This window comes from Larimichthys crocea, chromosome VI (assembly GCF_000972845.2).
Source record: "Larimichthys crocea isolate SSNF chromosome VI, L_crocea_2.0, whole genome shotgun sequence".
Taxonomy (NCBI): Eukaryota; Metazoa; Chordata; class Actinopteri; family Sciaenidae; genus Larimichthys; species Larimichthys crocea.
This window is the reverse complement of record NC_040016.1, coordinates 10,205,638-10,224,627: the sequence shown is the minus strand read 5'-3', so window position 1 is coordinate 10,224,627 and position 18,990 is coordinate 10,205,638. Positions and strand designations below refer to the sequence as shown.

General features: G+C 41.1%; 3 protein-coding genes and 1 long non-coding RNA gene across 4 annotated transcripts; 2 read left to right on the top strand and 2 right to left on the bottom strand.

Annotated features, from left to right (window-relative positions):
- Positions 1–1,347: 1,347 nt before the first annotated feature.
- sdhb (succinate dehydrogenase complex, subunit B, iron sulfur (Ip)) lies at positions 1,348–5,228 on the bottom strand. Its single transcript, XM_019272723.2, has 8 exons — positions 5,075–5,228; positions 3,789–3,922; positions 3,100–3,185; positions 2,850–2,986; positions 2,423–2,539; positions 2,236–2,337; positions 1,996–2,118; positions 1,348–1,895 (listed from the first exon to the last, which is right to left on the bottom strand). The coding sequence occupies exons 1-8, from the start codon at positions 5,144–5,146 to the stop codon at positions 1,815–1,817; spliced, it is 852 nt and encodes a 283-aa protein (XP_019128268.2). The 5' UTR covers positions 5,147–5,228; the 3' UTR covers positions 1,348–1,814.
- Positions 5,229–5,485: 257 nt separating this feature from the next.
- mrpl20 (mitochondrial ribosomal protein L20) lies at positions 5,486–7,759 on the top strand. The gene is made up of 4 exons (XM_010742211.3): positions 5,486–5,705; positions 5,905–6,015; positions 7,060–7,137; positions 7,227–7,759. Exons 1-4 carry the CDS (start codon positions 5,619–5,621, stop codon positions 7,398–7,400), a joined length of 450 nt encoding a protein of 149 aa, XP_010740513.1. The 5' UTR covers positions 5,486–5,618; the 3' UTR covers positions 7,401–7,759.
- Positions 7,760–9,805: 2,046 nt separating this feature from the next.
- On the top strand, positions 9,806–15,655 carry atad3 (ATPase family AAA domain containing 3). Its single transcript, XM_027279141.1, has 16 exons — positions 9,806–10,150; positions 10,538–10,614; positions 11,446–11,547; positions 11,643–11,702; positions 11,785–11,854; positions 11,954–12,119; positions 12,289–12,358; positions 13,067–13,222; positions 13,317–13,373; positions 13,462–13,587; positions 13,675–13,799; positions 13,897–13,948; positions 14,045–14,115; positions 14,237–14,404; positions 14,745–14,853; positions 14,985–15,655. Exons 1-16 carry the CDS (start codon positions 9,955–9,957, stop codon positions 15,387–15,389), a joined length of 2,010 nt encoding a protein of 669 aa, XP_027134942.1. The 5' UTR covers positions 9,806–9,954; the 3' UTR covers positions 15,390–15,655.
- Positions 15,656–16,634: 979 nt separating this feature from the next.
- On the bottom strand, positions 16,635–18,675 carry LOC109141634 (uncharacterized). The gene is made up of 4 exons (XR_002042797.2): positions 18,564–18,675; positions 18,149–18,255; positions 17,024–17,211; positions 16,635–16,719 (listed from the first exon to the last, which is right to left on the bottom strand). It is a non-coding gene; the product is annotated as an uncharacterized LOC109141634 (long non-coding RNA).
- Positions 18,676–18,990: the final 315 nt, after the last annotated feature.

The following is an 18,990-nucleotide window of genomic DNA, read 5'->3' as shown; positions in this document are numbered from 1 at the left end:
ACACTACAGGATCAAAAGTATCGATGACTAAATATTGGTCGGCTTCCCACTGTTGCAAGGTGACCAAAAGTAACTAAGTATTTACGCAACTACTATTGGCCTACTTAAATACACAATTAAGTTACTTTACTTTGTACTTCTACTTGGTTACTAATTCAAGATTGTACAAAAAAAAGATGATCAGTTTATAAAATATGATTCACTGTATAATGATACAGTTATATAATAGTACAACACTGACAGGAGTAACTCTGCATGATGATGTTTACTTTTAATAGGCTCCTTTACATTCTGTTAGTAATACTTTTACTTTTTGAATGCAGGACTTTTAATTGTATTGGAGTATTTTTATACTGTGGTAATGCTACCTTTACTTAAATGATTTAAATATTTCTTGCAGCACCGTCAACTGATCTGTGTGACTAATAACATCACTGCAAAAGTGTCCTCTAGTGCACAAAATGTGGTAAAATTGTGTCTATGGTAATAGCCCCTGATGTGTTTTATTACAGTGGCAGTAGTGATTCTCACATAGTCCTGTTTCATGACTTTCTGTGCATTGCTGGTAATTCCCCACATATTGCTGGTACCACTGACTAACATACCATTTGTATTAAGAGCTAAGATGTGTAAACTAATATAAATACTAAGAAGTTAGCTTTATTTACATCCTACTCATAACATTTCATATATTTGTCTCTGATAAAATCAGACAAATCACACCAGAAGTGAAAATTATGCACCCATTAAGATAAGAGTACCATCATAGTACAACACAGTCTTCCTCTTTCAAACTTTAAGTGCAGGATTAAAATGTATTTGATGAGCCATACTGCTTAAACTTTGTGTACTGTGGCCTTCTCTCCATGCTATGCCTGCATGTGGGTGTGTGTGTACAGTATGTTATGCTTATTGTTAATACATACTGTCATTACCGGTTATTTTTCTCTGTTTCATAAATATTATCATATGTTTTTTTTTAGATACGTCTTCATAAGCTTGGTGTTTTGTCACATTCAATCTGACTGGCCGCAGAATAAACCAGCACAAACTGTGACTGTCCCGACTGTCTGAACCGGACTCCCTGTCAATTAAACATTTAATAAAAAACAGTGAGATTACATGTCACTGATAATCTTCCTTTAGATTTTATAGGTGTTAAAGCAACATCAATACTAACGTCTGTCTTCGCAAGTCTTTAGGGAAATCTACTAACACTGTGACCAGCTCAGATTCTGCACAACAGTGACATCCAGAGGACACTACAGCTAACCGCAACGTATTTTAAGAGGTGTGTGATTAAGCAGCATTAGTGACGGCAAATAACAACCAGCGAAAACAGCTGCATGTGTTTCAACTATTTATTTTCCATCAAAACAGAGACTGCAGTTGGTATGTGGGAGAATTAGAGGGAACATGTATACCTGCATGTGTGTGAAAGCAGCTGCTGACTTGAAAAGCAACAAGCTATAAAAATGTTTACACAAGATAACGCCTTTTTTTAAACTTGAACACGAAGCATCATGTGCACAAACATACACACAGACGAGCTGGAGATAAATACCTCTGTTATGGTACATGTAGACACACACTCTTTCCTGCATTCATACTGTACATGTGCGTTTGTGTAACACCAAGTCGTCCAACCACACACACACTCCCATTTAAATAATAGCTGACTGTACAGTCTGCAGTGTGGTGGTGGTGGTGGAGCTGACAGGTGTACTGGCCCTTCAGACCTCGATAAGCAATATTTTAATCAATATATCATTTAATCATGGAGGGAAAAGTTGTACAAGAGGACAGCTGAGGTTTCAGAGCGCAGCAGTCTTCTTGTCTTTGTACGTGGCCATCATCTTCTTGATCTCAGCTATTGCTTTACCTGGATTCAGGCCCTAAAGAGGAAGATGACACAGATGAGCAAAGATGTAAGAATACGTTTTTTATTCTAATAATATACAATACAAAACATGAGCTGTGTGTGGACGGGGTTACCTTGGGGCAGGTCTTTGTGCAGTTCATGATAGTGTGGCAGCGGTAGAGGGAGAACGGATCCTGCAGCTTGGACAGACGCTCCTCTGTGAACTCGTCCCGTGAGTCAATCATCCAACGATACGCCTGAGAGACAACACGATGTAAAACCATGAACTCTTCGTCTGTTTGCTTCATTTCCGAATGAGGATTCAGGATTTAAATCAGTGATTTTTTAAAATGTTTGTGTGCTCAGACACTCACTTGCATCAGCACCGCAGGCCCGAGGTATTTATCCCCGTTCCACCAGTAGCTGGGACAACTCGTACTGCAGCAGGCGCACAGGATACATTCATACAGCCCGTCCTACGCAGGAGGAAAAAAAAAGAGGATAGTTATTTTTTTTTAAAAACTCTCATGTTTTCCCAAAATAAAAAAAACAGGTGTGTACCAGTTTCTGTCTGTCCTGCACAGACTGCAGGTACTGCTCCTTCCCTTCGTTTGACTCGTCCTTCTTCTTCAGGTAGGGTTCAATGGACTTGTACTGCGCGTAGAAGTTACTCATGTCCTGCAAACACAATCAAGGAACCAGTCAGCCTACAATCTTTAATATAAAAATGACTAAATACATCTAAAAATATAATAAAGAAAAACTGGATTTTGTTGCAAACATAAAGGAATATATCAAGTGTTGACCTGATATCACTGCAATGTGTCACATTTAGCTGGAGATATTGAGTCTATAAATCAAAAGAGGCTGAATGAAATCACTGAAAAGTCTTTTACTTTTGATTACAATGTTTGGATTCATTCATGCTCATTTGGAGCAGTGAGAGTTGTTCAAACAGTTTCACAGGGTGTGGTGGATATTTACTCACAGGCACCAGGTCTTTCACCACATACATATGTGGCAGAGGGTAAATCTTAGTTGGTTTGCTAATGTTGGTGTCAATCTTGTTGAGACAGGCGAGTGTGTTTCCCCCATTAATGTTCATCGCACAGGATCCGCAAATACCTGCAATTAAAACAGAAATAATAAAAGCTTTTAGTATCATCATCATCATCATCATCGTCGCGTAAGTTATTTGTTATTGTTGTGTAATAAACTCCAGTCTCCACGTCACTGACCTTCTCTGCAGGAGCGGCGGAAAGTCAGGGTGGGGTCCATCTCATTCTTGATCTTGATCAGGGCATCGAGAACCATTGGGCCACATCTATATGAAGAAGAACAAAACTGGAGCTTCCTGACGTGTTTGAAACAGGTTTTTTTTTTATAGCTACAGAGTGTTGAGTCATGTTGACAGAAGTGAGTTGAGAGCATCCCCGAGCTGATTAAGAGGATCAGATGAAGGAAGAGGACTGGGAGAATGCCAGGCTGTCAAATACAGCAGAGTTAAATCTATGTGACGGCTGTTGTCTGTTCGTAGATAATGCCCTCTGTTTACACATGCTTGGGTACAGCTTTGAACTTCACGAAAGCAGTGAGCCTGCACCTGTGCAAGCGGGTGTAATGAAGTAATATATTGTCCAGTATGAATTGTAAAAGATAAGCAGAGATTTCACTTGAATATCGATTGCATAACCTGACAAAGTCCTCTACCGGCCTAAGATCATTTCTGCACGGTGTCAACTGATTTTAAATTCATATATGAAGAGGTGTCTTCATATAGAAAATAGAGGATTCATCATTTTTGGATACCAGGATACTTTCTCACTTAGGTATTTAAGTAGCTAACAAATGGGGACAAAAGATTGGACGCATTACGGCACATCCTGGACTTCCGTGTGGCAGAGGGGAAAGGCTTTATAACACCTACGTGTTGAGGTCGATGTCGTAGGTCTGCATACGGGGTTTGTCTCCTGGAGTGTCTGGGTCCCATCTGTACACCTGAAACTTCTTTACTCTGGGCTGTGCTGCTGGAGCCGCCGCTGTCTGGGCGTACCGCACCGCCTGAGGAAACATGATCATACGGTCACTCTGCTGTTTATCGTTACACACGACTAGAAACATGTATGCACACATGTGAGACGCTGAATTAAAATATGAATAATGAATAATTGCTTTGCTACTTTCACTTTGAACTCCTACGAGACCGGGAGAGTTTAATAATCTTTCCTGTACTCACAAAGCTAAAAAAACAACACAAATAGTAGAGTCTGAGTGGAGTATTTTTGTTGGTTAAAGCATAAAAAAACAGTGATTTACTGATTATAGCTATCACTGATTTTATGAACCATTGCAACGGCATGATTTGCTAAACATGGCTTGGACTATTCCCCAGGGTTAAGCTATATCTTCCATCGGATTCAATTGCATTTTCCTATTTTAACCTGTTTTTTGTAATTTGATACTTTTATGGTATTTGTTTCTGTTATTTGCTGTCTACTTTTATTTAGTGTACGGTGTCCTTGGGTGACAGAAAGACGCCTATGAAATCAAATGTAACGGTGTCCTTGGGTGACAGAAAGACGCCTATGAAATCAAATGTATTATTATTAGAAATTTTGGCCTCTAAATTATGTAATTAAATGGTGTCAGGTTGCTTAATTATGCTATAATTAGCTGGACAATGTTTACAGGTTTGTTTAACCCTTTTTTTCCTGCCACATTGTGTCACAAGTCAATTTATTTACATTTAAATACAACAAGACATGGCCAAAAGTGCTGCACAGCATCGAAACTAAATAAAATACATTAGAAGTAAGGAAGAAGAAGAAAAAGATACATAAATAAAACAAGTTAGAAACAAATTAAGCAACTACACAGAATAATGGATAGTCATAAACACTGTAGACAAGAACAAAATTGATAATTGATCAACTCTTAAACGCCAGCGTGAATAAATGTGTGTGTGTTTTTTAATCGTCTACATTTAAACGCACATTAAAACCTTTAAAAAGTCACAGCTGAGTCAGTCTAAATACAGTTTTTACAGTGGACTAACACCTGGACCGCGTTAAGCTTTCAGAGTATAGACGGAGCCCGTCACTGTCAAACCGTTGACCGTTTGTCCACACGTCACTCTCTCTGATTCAAACTGTAACTGACAGTAACGGCTCAAACTTCAAACGGTTTTTTAAATATGATGATTTTCGAACGTACCACCAGGCCCGCGGGGCAGCGCAGAGCCAGAACTCCACAGCGGCTCAAGGACGTGAAACCAGCAGCCGACATTTTGGATGTTTCCTCCTCTGACCTCCACCAACAGCGCCCGCTGTTCCCGACGTCCTCCGTGACTGCGTCATCGCGCAACGGTTAGAAGCGCGTGTTTTGTTACACGACGTCTCCCGGATTTATAGTTCAGAGAAAAAGAGTGATTTTAAAAAAAACACTGTTTATATGATTTAATCTGTTGTTTTCTGTTCTATTCTTCTGATAATAATAATTACATTTGTTTGTTTTGTTTTTTTCTTGTTCCCCCTCTTTGAGTGTACCTCACGTACACACCAGACTGCCCGAGCTTATAAATCGAACGAACCCAGCACGCCTCTGTCAGTTGAGGTACGGCGGCGTGCGGGGTTGAACTCACACTCACACACACACACACAACACACACCGACTCCCTTCACAGGTGGAGCTGTTTTAAGGTCATTTAATCCATATTAAAAATCAAACTGCGGTGCTGTAGTTAACTCGAAGAGCGGACATGGTGTTCCTGACGCTGTCTTGTTGGATCCGAAGCCGAGGACCCGACAGATACTGGAAAGTCCAAGAAGTTCTCAAACATGCTCGGGTAAGGCCACGACTATGTCCCGGTCCCAATGTGACAACTTCTCCTTGTTGTAGTCTGTTGTGCTGATGGTGATTAGATGACCCGTGCTGCTTGATCCGGTTAGAAAGCTGCCTCATCATGCTGATCTAATACTAACATGAGTAATGATGATGATGGTGGTTTTGTTTAAGTCATCCTCCCTGTCGGTTCCTCCACGCAGCACTTCAGAGGCAGGAAGAACCGCTGCTACAGTCTGGCTGTGCGGGCGGTCAGGAGAGCTTTCGTCTACGCCACTAAAGCTCGGAAGCTGAAGAAACGCAACATGAGGACGGTAAGTCACAAGTACATGATGGTTTGTTACATCCTTTAACTGCTGCGTGATCCAGACCCAGCACCCTTGAGAGGTCAGTGTCTTTGGGTGGCATTGTGTTTTACCAAAAATGCAAGTATCAGTATCAACACTGCTTTGTTTTGAACATGTTGCAAGTATTAAATACATAAATGTTTGGCCCCACTCGCTGCTAAAATAATTACTTTAAACTAGTATTAAGTCATTTCATTTTAAATCACACTTAGGTGAATGGGCCTTTTTTTTTTTTTAAACCCATGTGTGTACATTTGATGTAGCAATATTAAAACAATTTTTGTTCATAAAGTATGAAAGGAAATAATGGAAATGATGATATGTTGTAATCAAAAACAAGACATTTTAAAGAATACCTGGAATATCCAGTCATAAAATTAATTGATTTCAAAAGATAGAACAAAGAAAAAAACTCAGCCAGCATGAAATAACCTAGAAAATGAATGCGGGTCATTTTTGACCCATGTTCTGCATTAGAAGGGGTGTGGATATGTTGCACATCAAAGGGTTAAAGTAATTAAAAAACAGGTATTTATTGCATGACACATGGATTTTTAAAAAAATATTTTCACCTCTTCTGGGCCCCAAAATGCTTTAAATTAAGGAAAAAAATGTCTTTGTTCGAACAGCTCACCAGTCAAGGTCATCAATAGTAAATGGACTGTAGTTACATCGTACCTTTCTATTCTTCCGACCACTGTTACATATCTCATTCACACACATTCATACACTGATGGCATCAGCTGCCATGCACAGTGCCGGTTGCTCATCAGTTTTTGGGAGCTATTCCTACACATTCACACACCGATGGTGCAGCCTTCAGGAGCAATTTGGGGTTCAGTATCTTGTGCAGACTAGAGAGTTAGGGATCGAACCACCGATCATTTGATTAGTGGACGACCAGCTCTACCTCCGAGCCACAGCCGCCCATAACTTTTGATTTGTGATCCCATAGTAAGGTAATCAATGAATTAAGCATTAATTATATTTGTTGTGCTCTTATTTCTTCAGCTCTGGATCTCGCGTATTGCAGCAGCAACACGAGAGCACGGCATGAAGTACCCCGCCCTAATGCACAACCTCACCAAGGTTAGTTGTGTTGAATGTTACTGTGTCACTCCTCTGTATGTGCTTCATGCTGTTGGCTCAACATCTTTCCTCTCTTTTCCTCCATACAGACCAGCGTTCAGCTCAACCGACGCGTCATCTGCGATCTGGCTGTCACAGAGCCACGGTCGTTCCTCTCACTTGCGAAGCTGGCGCGAGCTCGGCAACAGGAAGGCTTCAGAGCGGCGTTGGGTGACGGCAAAGAGCCTGCTGGTGTCTTCTCCCGTGTTGTTTTGCTGCAGTAAAGGACTTGATACGGTTACAGGTTTTCAGTCATGTGGTTTAAAGAACAGTGGAGATGTTCTAGAAACACACACACCTCCTTTCTTTATGGTTTTCATTAATTTAAATATTTCTTAAATATCCATAACATTAATTTAGTTAAACATACACCAAGGAAACAGTCTCAGCTTAATGTGGATGCCTATATATGACCTGCATAAACAAACATGGCCATCAGCAATCTTGAAATGAGGTGATGGAAACAACAACTTCTTTTCTCCACAGGGGGCCAAGTTCCTCGTAGTTGCATTAGATAATTTTGTGATACTATATTGATCAATAAATGGGGTTATGTATTGTTTAACAACCACATACATTTTGACACCAGAGTCTGGTCACCGTGTTTAATGTGGGTTGCTTGATGAAAAGTGTTGACTCAAGGCGGGGAGTTAACTGAACTGCCTACATCTCCCTCTTTCTTGCACTATGTATAAAAACATGGGTTAGATGTCCCTGAAGTGTAATATCTTGCTCAAGGACACTCCAACAGGACATTTGATTTCTGTTGTGGTGCCTTTATCCCTGACCTTGAAGGACAGTCTCTCTTCTCATTATGTTACCGTGTATCCGTGCTGTGATTGTGTTGTCCGAAAGCAGTGGATCTATGAAAAGGGGTTTCACAAATGTATGACATTCCCTACTATTAAGGAAATGTAATACATCAAATAAATCTAAGCTTACAAACATTTCATCCTCCCACTTCAACCCTCCTGATTACCTCTGGTATCATGACAGAGGATGTGATGTCCATAAACCTCCCTGTGTTTATCATATGCAACCCTTTTTGTTAAGTTATGACTTTGCCGTTGGGAAGAAAAGTGACCTCAAGCTTTATCATGAAATGACTTTTGTCTCTGTGTAAATATATATATTTTACCATTTGTTATTGTGCGATTGTTCTCCGAATGTTTAGTTCATTAAACATTTTGATATACGTTTTGTCACCCCCGTGTTGACTCTTTAGTGAAGACATTGCTGTTTTTAAGGCTGTGATTTGAGAAGCGTTTTATTCTAGACTAGTAATTTGTAGCTTTTATGTTGCACAGCAACAGCACTATGAGACAGCACAAGGTCAAAATGATCTTTTATAAGTCGTCCAGTAGTATTTAACTGAGGTTTGAAACCGACAGTCCAACATTTATTCCTAATCAGAATCACTTTTATTGGCCAGATACACACATACAAGAAATTCGACTTGTGTAACATATCGAGCAGCAACCTCTGTGGCAGTTCCTCAAACGTCCACTTGAGGTTGGCTACAGAACAAGTCAGTCTCCATAAGCCGCCATGTTAAAATGTCCAACTTCACAGCAGAAATTAACATGTTTACAGCCTGGTACAAAAAACAGTTGCGGTATCTATAGCCAATTTCCCCGTTCATGACAACTGTACTGAGTCTGAATTTCTATTTAAGTCACCCGTTCAGATTATATTAAGGCTAAAAGTTACACATAATTCTCAGCATGGTTGCTTTGCTTGACAAGTAGGTGCTGTTACAGATGGTTTGTTTGAGCGTCCAGGCATCATTCAGCTTGCCTCAGGTGCGCTGATGATCCACGTCTTTGCCGATTTTTTTAGATTAACCAGGAGGCTGAAGAGGCAGGACCACCAACATGGTGGTGGCCAGAGCTTTTAAAACAGCTCTCTGGAAACCTGAGGGTGTGCTGTCCATTCTTTATACTGTCAATGAAATTAAACGCAACTAAAAACAAGCTTGACGTTATTGTTTTCACAATATAACAAAGAAATACAAAGAAATACAATTACATGTCTTGAACAAACATGTCAACGCCCCACCCCCGGTCTTTACAAGTTTTCAAGTTCTTGGTTGGGAATCAGGTTAGCGAGTTTCTTGTATATAAGGGAAAAATGAATAATATTAAAACAAACATATTTCTGTGATATTTTACATCACATGTCCCCAGGCGCTTCCATCACAGGAGACAAGTCAGTCCTCGACACATAGCTAGTAAAGGGGTCCCAGATCTGGTGGGAATTATGTTTTATTGTATATGTAATCTTCTCCAAAGGGAGAGTTGAAGACAGTTCAGACAAGCTTGACTTATTTAAAATATGTGTAGATTTATAAATATATAAGCAACAATAACATTTGACAGTGGTTGCAGAGTGTGCTTGACACAAAGGACACATCAGACTAGTTGTCAATGACCTCTGACTGACAAAAAGCAGACACAGCCTGATGCAACCCTAAAGAAAAGCGTGTCCTCTCCATTTAAACACGTGGTATGACCCTCCGTGGCTGCCGTACAGATTTTGGGTGGGACTACAGCAATGACCTCTGCTGAGGACAGCTGCTGGGACATCCAATCAGAGGATGAAGTACTTGCTCGCAGCCAACCATTTCTGCCATTATTCAGACTCTCTGCTGCGCACGCGCAGAAGACTGCGGCGACACACGCGTGTGGAGGAAGTGCAGTGACAGGTCTGGAGCCTCTCGGTCCTCACTGAAACCGGCGAGACTGTGTTTAAATTATCTGCTTTTAAAAAAGAAAAGAAATGTCGTGGCTGTTCGGCCTGAACAAGGGGCAGCCTGAGGTGCCTCCCGGTCTCCCGGCTCAGCCTCCACCACCACCGCCGCCGCCGGCCGGAGGCTCCAGCGGCGGTGGAGATAAACCCAAGGACAAATGGAGCAACTTCGATCCCACCGGGCTGGAGCGGGCTGCTCAGGCGGCCAAGGAGCTCGACAAGTCCCGTAAGTGTTAAAGGAAAGCTCGTTAGCTCAGTGTGTGTGTGTGTGGAGCTTTCTCCAAGTGTGCACCAGCATCCAGCTGCAGCAGCTTGGATAAAGAGGCCCACTCACAGCTGGCATCTACACACACACACATTTTAATATAATCCTGGCGAATGAATGGTTGCTGCATGACACCAAAGCTGTGCTCCTCTCTCCCCCATTCATTCAAACTAGTTGACTGGGCTCAAAGGTCATCACCCAGGCTTGCAACACCAACCAAATTCCTGCATCCAACTTGTGCACACAATCAATTGTTGATTTTGTTTTTGAGTTCATGATTTCATTTTACACACCTCTTACCTCTAAATACCTCACACACTCTTCTCTCCTGTCGCCTCCTCCATGCAGGAAATGCCAAAGAAGCTCTGGATCTGGCTCGAATGCAGGAGCAGACCACTCAGATGGAGCATCAGAGCAAGATGAAGGTGAGAGTGGAAACGCGTTACTGATCTGTCATGACCTGCTGCAGGGAGAGATGAGTTTGTTACTGCTGCTGCTAATGAACATCAACAGGAGAAGATGTTAACGATCGTGATGGGAAATCATGCTGGGAGATGTAGTAAAGTGGGACTGAGTGTGGATAACAGTGCTGTGTTTCTTTGTTGCTGCAGTTTACAATGCAAAAGATAAGAAACCAATGTTAGAGCCATAAGATGTGAATTTAAGTCAATTTAAATATGATGCATAATTTATGATTTTATTATGTTATTTTATGTGCATACCAGGGAAACAATGTTAAAACATTTTAAAACAAACTCATGTTAGTTATTATCATTCATGCTCCCTCCCTGATAGAATATTGGACCTTTTTAATTTGGTGAGTTAGAGCTGCAGCAGGCACGGGAGCATAAAGTTTTTCTACCGTGTGACGGACTGTAATTTGTTTTCTTTTTTTTTTTTTATAAAGTGTTTGAACTGGATTACATCTCCTGTCATTCGCGTCAGACTTAAGTTTCTGTGCCTACAGCTCGGGAAGTGGCTTTTTTGACGTCCACTATAGACAACAAAGTGAACATTGTTCCGTCTGTTAGTGCTTCATCTTTGTTTTGTACGTGGATGAAAACAGACAAATCTGGATTGCTGTTACATATAAATGAGGTGTCTGTATCTGTCAAGTTGTCTGTTATTACTACTTCAAAGGTTTCTACTTCAGTATCTCATTGAGGACTTTCTTCATGGCGCCCGGCGGTTGCGGTTGTTTTAAACGTTCCTTAGGTCTAAAAGATTGAATTCCTGTGTCTGTGCTGCTGTGACAGGAGTATGAAGCTGCAGTCGAACAGCTCAAAGGCGACCAGATACGAGTCCAGGGAGAGGAGAGGAGGAAAACTCTGAATGAGGAGACGAAGCAGCATCAAGCGGTGAGAACAGAAATACTTCAAAAACAAAAAACAAATATATTGCAGCATGAATTAGACTTGATTGAGTTACATGGTTGGTTTCTCTTCCATTGCAGAGAGCTCAGTATCAAGATAAGCTGGCTAGACAGCGATATGAGGACCAACTACGGCAACAGGTGAGGTCATCTCCTTCAGATTTGGTATATAATGCTTTAAAATGAAGCGTAATACCAAAATGATTTTCTCTGCTTTCAACAGCAAGCCCTGAATGAGGAGAACCTCCGCAGACAGGAGGAGTCTGTACAGAAACAGGAGGCCATGAGGAAAGGTATGAACTTACACTCTAACACTAAAGGGAGGATCTTGTGGAAGCACTTGATGATGTTGAACAGTGGGTCACGACTTGTCGTGTTGTTGGTTTTTGTAGCAACGATAGAGCACGAGATGGAGCTGAGGCACAAGAACGAGATGCTGCGCATCGAGGCCGAGTCTAAAGCGCGAGGCCGCGTGGAGAGAGAGAACGCCGATATTATCCGTGAACAGATCCGCTTGAAGGCTGCAGAACACAGACAGACTGTCCTGGAGTCCATAAAGTAAGACTTCACACTGTAGCTTTTACGATGGAGGATTAGATGGTGTCCTGAATCATGTGACTCCAAACTGAACATGTTGAAATGCCGGTATAGAGGAATGGTCAGTTTTACAAATCTTAATCTGTAGTTACATGTGCATGCTTCACAGTTAACTGGTGTTTGCTCTTAGGACTGCAGGTGCTGTGTTTGGAGAAGGATTCAGGGCCTTTGTGTCAGACTGGGACAAAGTCACAGCCACGGTGAGACATGTGTTTCCACCCACAATCAGTTTAGTGAATGATTTATACTACGAATACACAATAAGAGCTGAATTTGTCACAGAATTTCACAAACGATGGGCTGGGCGAATAAACGGTATTACACCACTGATTACGGTGCAGGGCGGGGCACGTCTCCAGGCCTACACACACATATACAGATATGCTTTCACTGCCCCACCCCCATCCCCCTGCCTTCACCGCTTTGTTCCACCAGCCTGACAAGGCAGGTCTACGACCAGCGCTGACAACGGCTGCAGGACCGGGATGGCTGCCTGACCGCGCTTCTTTAAAACCCCCCACCCCCCTCCCCTGGTTGCAAGTGATGTGTCTCATGTTGTAGAGTGTACTGATTATGTGCTATAATTGCTGAGGTGTTTTTATACTCCAGTAAAGGAGCATAGTCTGGGGGCTGTTCTTTTTTTTTTTTTTGCCTGCCCTCATACTGTATCCCTTCTTTTTCTTCCCCTTGGCTACCAGACCCTGTCCTGTCTACCCCCCCTTGTCATATTATATATATGGACAGACTGGTGTTGCAATTTCGTTGTACTGTACTTGTACTGTTGCAATGACAAATAAAGCCTTCATCAATCCAATGTAAACAAGAGTAACCGTACATTTCTGTTTTAAATGTTTGGACTGTGTGTGGTTTTCCCTGATCCTAACTGTCTGTATCTGTCCCATCACCAGGTGGCAGGTCTGACCCTTTTAGCTGTGGGAGTTTATTCAGCCCGAAACGCCACGGGGGTGGCGGGACGTTACATCGAGGCCAGGCTCGGGAAGCCGTCACTGGTGCGGGAAACGTCCCGATTCACCGTGGGAGAGGCTATCAAGCATCCAGTCAAGGTAGCTAATAAGGAATTGATCCTTTTTTGCTAAATTTGTTAGCCGCAGATTATAACAATAACTAATTACACCTTGTCCGTCCCTCCTTCTTAAGACGGCCAAACGGCTGAAGAGCAAACCTCAGGATGCCCTTGAGGGAGTTGTGCTCAATGTAGGTAGACATCAAAGTCCCTAAAAATGTGTTGTCACATCATTTTGAACCACTTTGATATGAATGCATTTTTTTCTCTATCTCTTAGCCTTCCTTAGAAGAGCGTGTGCGTGATGTTGCTATAGCAACGAGAAACACGAGGCAGAACAACGGTCTGTATAGGAACATCCTCATGTACGGCCCTCCAGGCACGGGCAAAACTCTCTTTGCTAAGGTATATGAATGACAGATGTAAACATTTAGATACGTGGAAAGCGACGCTCTGTCTGACATCGAGGTTGTTTGTTCTTGTATTGAGTAGAAGCTGGCAATGCATTCTGGGATGGACTACGCAATTATGACTGGTGGTGACGTGGCACCCATGGGCCGTGACGGTGTGACAGCCATGCATAAAGTGTTCGACTGGGCTAACACAAGTCGACGCGGGTATGATGCTCTGTATTCTATTAAATGGGGCTAATACACAAACGTAATATCAACAGATGAAGATTGATCATGTGTTTTTTCTATTATCCTGTTGCAGACTTTTGCTTTTTGTTGATGAAGCTGATGCATTCCTTCGCAAGAGATCCACAGTAAGCCTGTATTTTATTCACCTTACATAACTCGTAACTACTTGAAGTTCTCTTATTCTTCACCATATAATGTCAAATCTTTACTTTCTTTTGTAGGAGAAGATCAGTGAAGACCTCAGGGCCACTTTGAATGCATTCTTGTATCGCACTGGAGAACAGAGCAACAAGTAAACATTTATTTATGTTCTGTGCAAAATCTGGGCTTGAATCTAAACCTTAAATACCAACTTTGCTACTTCCCCCTGCATGTCTCTAAGCTGCTTGATTTCCTGTGTTTCCCTCCTGCAGGTTCATGCTGGTGTTGGCCAGTAACCAGCCGGAACAGTTCGACTGGGCTATAAATGACCGTATAGATGAAATAGTGAATTTTGCTCTGCCGGGTCCCGAAGAGAGGGAGAGGCTGGTGCGGTTGTACTTTGACAAATATGTGCTGGAGCCCGCCACTGGAGGGAGGCAGTGAGTACAATCCCCCCACACAACATCACAAGTGTTAGGGCAAGTCATTAGACTCACCATGTCTGTGTCTCAGAGATACATGTATTAGTTCTGAGTGATCCTTGGCTGGATGAGGATTTGATTTGATTCAGGCCAGGAAACAGCTTGCTGGAGAGAGGCCAGCCATGTTTAGGCTTTAATTACAAAAGAGCTCAGATGTGTGATGGAAGCTGAAAGGTGGAGGTCCAGAAAACACAACAAAGTCAGAAAGAAATAAGGTCCATGCCAGTAAAACGGTGAAGAAATCATTTATTTTGTCCCTCTCTCATCTGCCTGTTTTCGTGTCTGTTACTTTGTGCAGGAGGATGAAGCTGGCACAGTTTGACTATGGTAAAAAGTGCTCTGAGATAGCAAAGCGGACAGAGGGAATGTCTGGAAGAGAGATCTCCAAGCTGGGTGTGGCCTGGCAGGTACGTTATCGCTTGTCATTTGTCAATCCATAGCTGTAATCAGCTGAAAAAAATTCCAATGTAAATCTTAATTTTCACAATCATTTATTTGAAAATGCTACAAAATGTGTCAACCGGATGTTCTCTCGCAGGCGGCAGCATATTCTTCTGAAGATGGCGTCCTGACAGAGGCCATGATCGACGCTCGAGTTGACGATGCTGTCAAGCAACACATTCAGAAGATGGACTGGCTGCATGCAGAGGACGACGCTCAGACCAAGACCCTTACACCTCCCCTAGCTGGGGCGACAGCCACTGGAGGCAAAATGGGCTTTAACCTGCCCCTCAGTGAGGCACCTCAGGCTGAGGAGGTGATTGCTCCGGTACTTGAGATAAATACGAAACAGGAGGGTGAAAGTGCCACAGCTAGACAGGACTGTGAAGCTGCAACGACAGCAGAGAGTTTAGCCCAGCCTGCCGCCTCCACTGATGGCGAGGGCAAGGTGGAGAAAGACGACAAGACTGGATCTCCTCCAAAGGATGGAACTCCAGTTTGAGATCTAGATTTGTTCAGTGGGGCGGCCTGGTTTATAAAAACTAATGTCCTGCCTCTTTAACTAGTTAGTCAGTTTATGTCTAAAAGTCTGAAGGACTGTCCATGACAGAAAATCATTCAGTGGGTCGGGGAAAATAATCAATTCTAATGTATAATGTATAGATCATGGAGACCAGACTCTGTCTGTAATAACAGTATATAAGTGTTGTACACAGTGGAGTGTCTGTTGAAATGATTAAATGGATCTGTTTTTTTATGAACAGTAAAGTTCTGTTGTTTCTTACAGACATTTTAGGGTTTGGTTGCTACATGATTACAGTGAAAGACACTTAAACAATTGTTGTACTATGAGGAGAGACCTTGTAATGACATAGTCAAGCATTATAAATATACAGTATGCATATGGTTTTGGAAAACATGGTACATAATTGCACAGAGGAGTGGTTTACGATTGGATGAGGGAGCTGTACCGTCCTTGGATTACAGATGGATTTATAAGATTTCACAGTAATGACTAAGATCTTGAGGAATCTTAAATCATAAAGCAAAGTCAACAGAAGGAAGCTGTTCTTTGTTTGGTATAGGTCGCATTATAGTCAGTCATTATAGAAACCCTTCGTGTAGTATGATGTATGGGGTCACATAAATTACCAAACAATCTGGGTTTTTATGATGGTGAACAATGATAAATACATCAAGCACAATTAATACATCTGGCCCCATCTGTCAGGTCCAGAGGTGGGAACTCCCTAAATCTTCTTGTATCACAGTTCAGCTGACATTTGGATATTGTCTCACTGTATCTTTAGAAAGACCTGCTTAAACAATTCAGGCTGCCAGATTTTTCTATTCTTTAAAAAATGTCATTTTTCTACTCTTGTTGCCTTTTTCATTACTTTGAGATTTGCTTATAATTCACTGATCTCTGTTACTAAAGTTCTTTGTGTTTTATCTATTTTGATTGTGAAGCAATTAGTATCTTTATTTAAACTGATTAATAATTATAGATTTATTTATTTATTTTCAAATGGGGGTAACCTGGGGGGGGAACACTGACCATATATTAATAATCCCTAATATGAATCCAGTCATAGACCTTTTATTGTCCTGTTGGCTCAACACTAAATGCTAATAAATAAAATGAAAGCACAAAATGGCCAAAAATATATATTTTAAGAATGAAGTCATGTCAAACCTAAAAAGGATATTAGGTTACTGAACAGAAAACAGCACTCATAGTAACCTCTGAATTTAATCCAAGTTTTTATCTTGATGACATAATGGGACACATCTTGCTTGATGTTCTCCCTGTCTTCAAGTCCTATGTGTTGCTGAATTTGGGCATAAATGACATGAATTTAGTCAGGTGAAAAATCTGAATAGTCAAGAAAATAGTTTTGGTACAGTTAGAGGAAGTGTTTCTTCTTTGTGTGCTCCTTTCTGTGTATGACAGGCCAAAAATATGAGCGTTTTTGTACAAAAATAAATAAATAAATTCGCTATAACATTGCTATAATAACAAAATTTCACTCACAGAAAGCTTAGCTTTAAATAAACGTACTATGTACTATATAACTGCAAGGTTACTTTCCTCAGGAAGCCTTGCCTTTACCCACATGTTCAGTTGTAACATACCTTTCCTTCGGTTTCCTCTCCAGTATTTGAGCCGAGCTCTTTGCAGCCACTGGAGGAACCGGCTGATGCACAGGCCAACGATCACTCCAGTCATCAATGGAGCTATGATGTTAACTAAAACATAGTTTCCTTCATTAGCTACCATGTGCTGGGTCTCATTAAAAGGGATGACATGATGGGCTTGATGCCTGCAAAACACAGAGCAGTCATCAGTGGTGGAAGAGACAACAGTGTCAGTGCTTTAGGCGATACCAAAACCCAGTATCATCCGACCTGTGTTGCTCTTCAGACTTTAAGAAAACAGCAATGTGAGCCTAAGAGGTAGAAGAATTGTCTTAACTCATAACAGGGTGTACAATCTTTCACCAGCCAGGGTATCCCACAAGAAAACTGATTAACAGAGGTGGAAAGCTACCCAAATCCTGATACATCTTGTCTCACAATGAATAAAGTTAGTAAATTAACTATTCAATTATTGAAAATATGACATTTGCAGAGTGAAATAAAGCCTAAATGTTTTTCCCTTTAAAAAATAAAGTCTCTATAATGTTAGCATAGTTGTTTTTTTTATTTCAGATGACGTGTCCTGCCACTGCTACAAAGCAGTAAGTGAAACCCTGACAGCAGTTAATGTCACTGCTGATATGTTGGTGCATCTCTAAATAAAGGTTTCCACCATATTGTTCAATGGAGTATATATAACAGCAGGACAGAGACGTAACCTACCACTGTCCTGTATGATTTATGTGGTTTAACTGTTCACAGGTTACACACACAACCACACACACACTGATGTAATACATTCCCATGATTCTGATAAAGCCTGCAGGTTATTTTTTTTTTCAGTTCAGTCTGTTCAACATCTGCAAGTGATGTATTAAAGTTATTAAAGGTGTCAATTTCACAACAAAATATACATTTCAGGTTTAATTTCCTTGCTTGAAAGCATTTTTCATTTTCTAATTATAGCCTTTTAATATTCACACACATCGTAGCATCTAATATTTTTCTACACTTGAAGGTAGGATGGGCAGATTTCCACTGCTTTCTGAACCCAGTGCGAACAGGTGTGATAATCCTTCTGCATCAGTCTGAACATACGTTGATACATGGACTGTAGTTTACCTTCCACAGGTGCAGTCGCAGACGCCGTCCTTCCCTTCAATTAACAGTACAATGAAGTTCTGGAAACGGTGAAGAAGAGCGTTCATGTCCATCAGAAGACTCAAGGTCTGAAAAGAAACAACACCTGAAGTAAGCTACAAACACATGGAAGAGAAAAAAAACAAAAACAAATCGATATATTTGTATATACTGTAACTTATTCTGCTGATAATAATACTAATTATAGGATAGATAGATAGATAGATAGATAGATAGATAGATAGATAGATAGATAGATAGATAGATAGATATACTTTATTTATCCCAAGCTGGGAAATTATAGTTTATTTATGTGTCAGCAGCATCATCTTCTGCTGATAATAATTAGTATTATTATGAGCAGAAGATGATGTTCATGGTGCCTTCACATGCTTACATGTTAATGCTCTCCTGGAAGACTCCGCACAGCATCATTTTCTCAGGTAGCTTCAACTGATCAATGTTTTTCAAACAAGTTGTTTTTTAAATGGGTTGCCGTGGTAACTTTTACTGACCACGCTTAGCGATAATGTTAAAAGTCGCATTACACACAACACAACACACCTACTGCACGCACCTGATCAGCTGATAATAAACCTGATCAGCCACTGTCAGTAATCAATACACAGACAGTTAATCAAAGTAATAAAACAACAAACCAACGTTTTAATAATTAACATATTAGCAGTTTCAATTAAAGTAAAACTCCCTGTGCTGTGGAAATATGACACCAAACTCCCTTTAATAAATGTGACATTTTTAAGTCTTAAAAAAAACACTAGAAACAGAAGATAAAAGAGGTCACATGTTGACAGTCTTCGTGT

Excerpts from the sequence above, each read along its gene's own strand:
- sdhb (XM_019272723.2), bottom strand. The coding sequence starts at position 5,146 with ATGTCGGCTGCTGGTTTCACGTCCTTGAGCCGCTGTGGAGTTCTGGCT. Across the intron at positions 3,923-5,074 it reads GCTGCCCCGCGGGCCTGGTG|GCGGTGCGGTACGCCCAGAC; the intron begins GTACGTTCGAAA and ends ATGTTTCCTCAG. Across the intron at positions 2,119-2,235 it reads GGCCTGCGGTGCTGATGCAA|GCGTATCGTTGGATGATTGA; the intron begins GTGAGTGTCTGA and ends GTTGTCTCTCAG.
- mrpl20 (XM_010742211.3), top strand. The coding sequence starts at position 5,619 with ATGGTGTTCCTGACGCTGTCTTGTTGGATCCGAAGCCGAGGACCCGAC. Across the intron at positions 5,706-5,904 it reads AAGTTCTCAAACATGCTCGG|CACTTCAGAGGCAGGAAGAA; the intron begins GTAAGGCCACGA and ends TCCTCCACGCAG. Across the intron at positions 6,016-7,059 it reads AGAAACGCAACATGAGGACG|CTCTGGATCTCGCGTATTGC; the intron begins GTAAGTCACAAG and ends TTATTTCTTCAG.
- atad3 (XM_027279141.1), top strand. The coding sequence starts at position 9,955 with ATGTCGTGGCTGTTCGGCCTGAACAAGGGGCAGCCTGAGGTGCCTCCC. Across the intron at positions 11,548-11,642 it reads AGACGAAGCAGCATCAAGCG|AGAGCTCAGTATCAAGATAA; the intron begins GTGAGAACAGAA and ends CTTCCATTGCAG. Across the intron at positions 14,116-14,236 it reads ACTGGAGAACAGAGCAACAA|GTTCATGCTGGTGTTGGCCA; the intron begins GTAAACATTTAT and ends TCCCTCCTGCAG.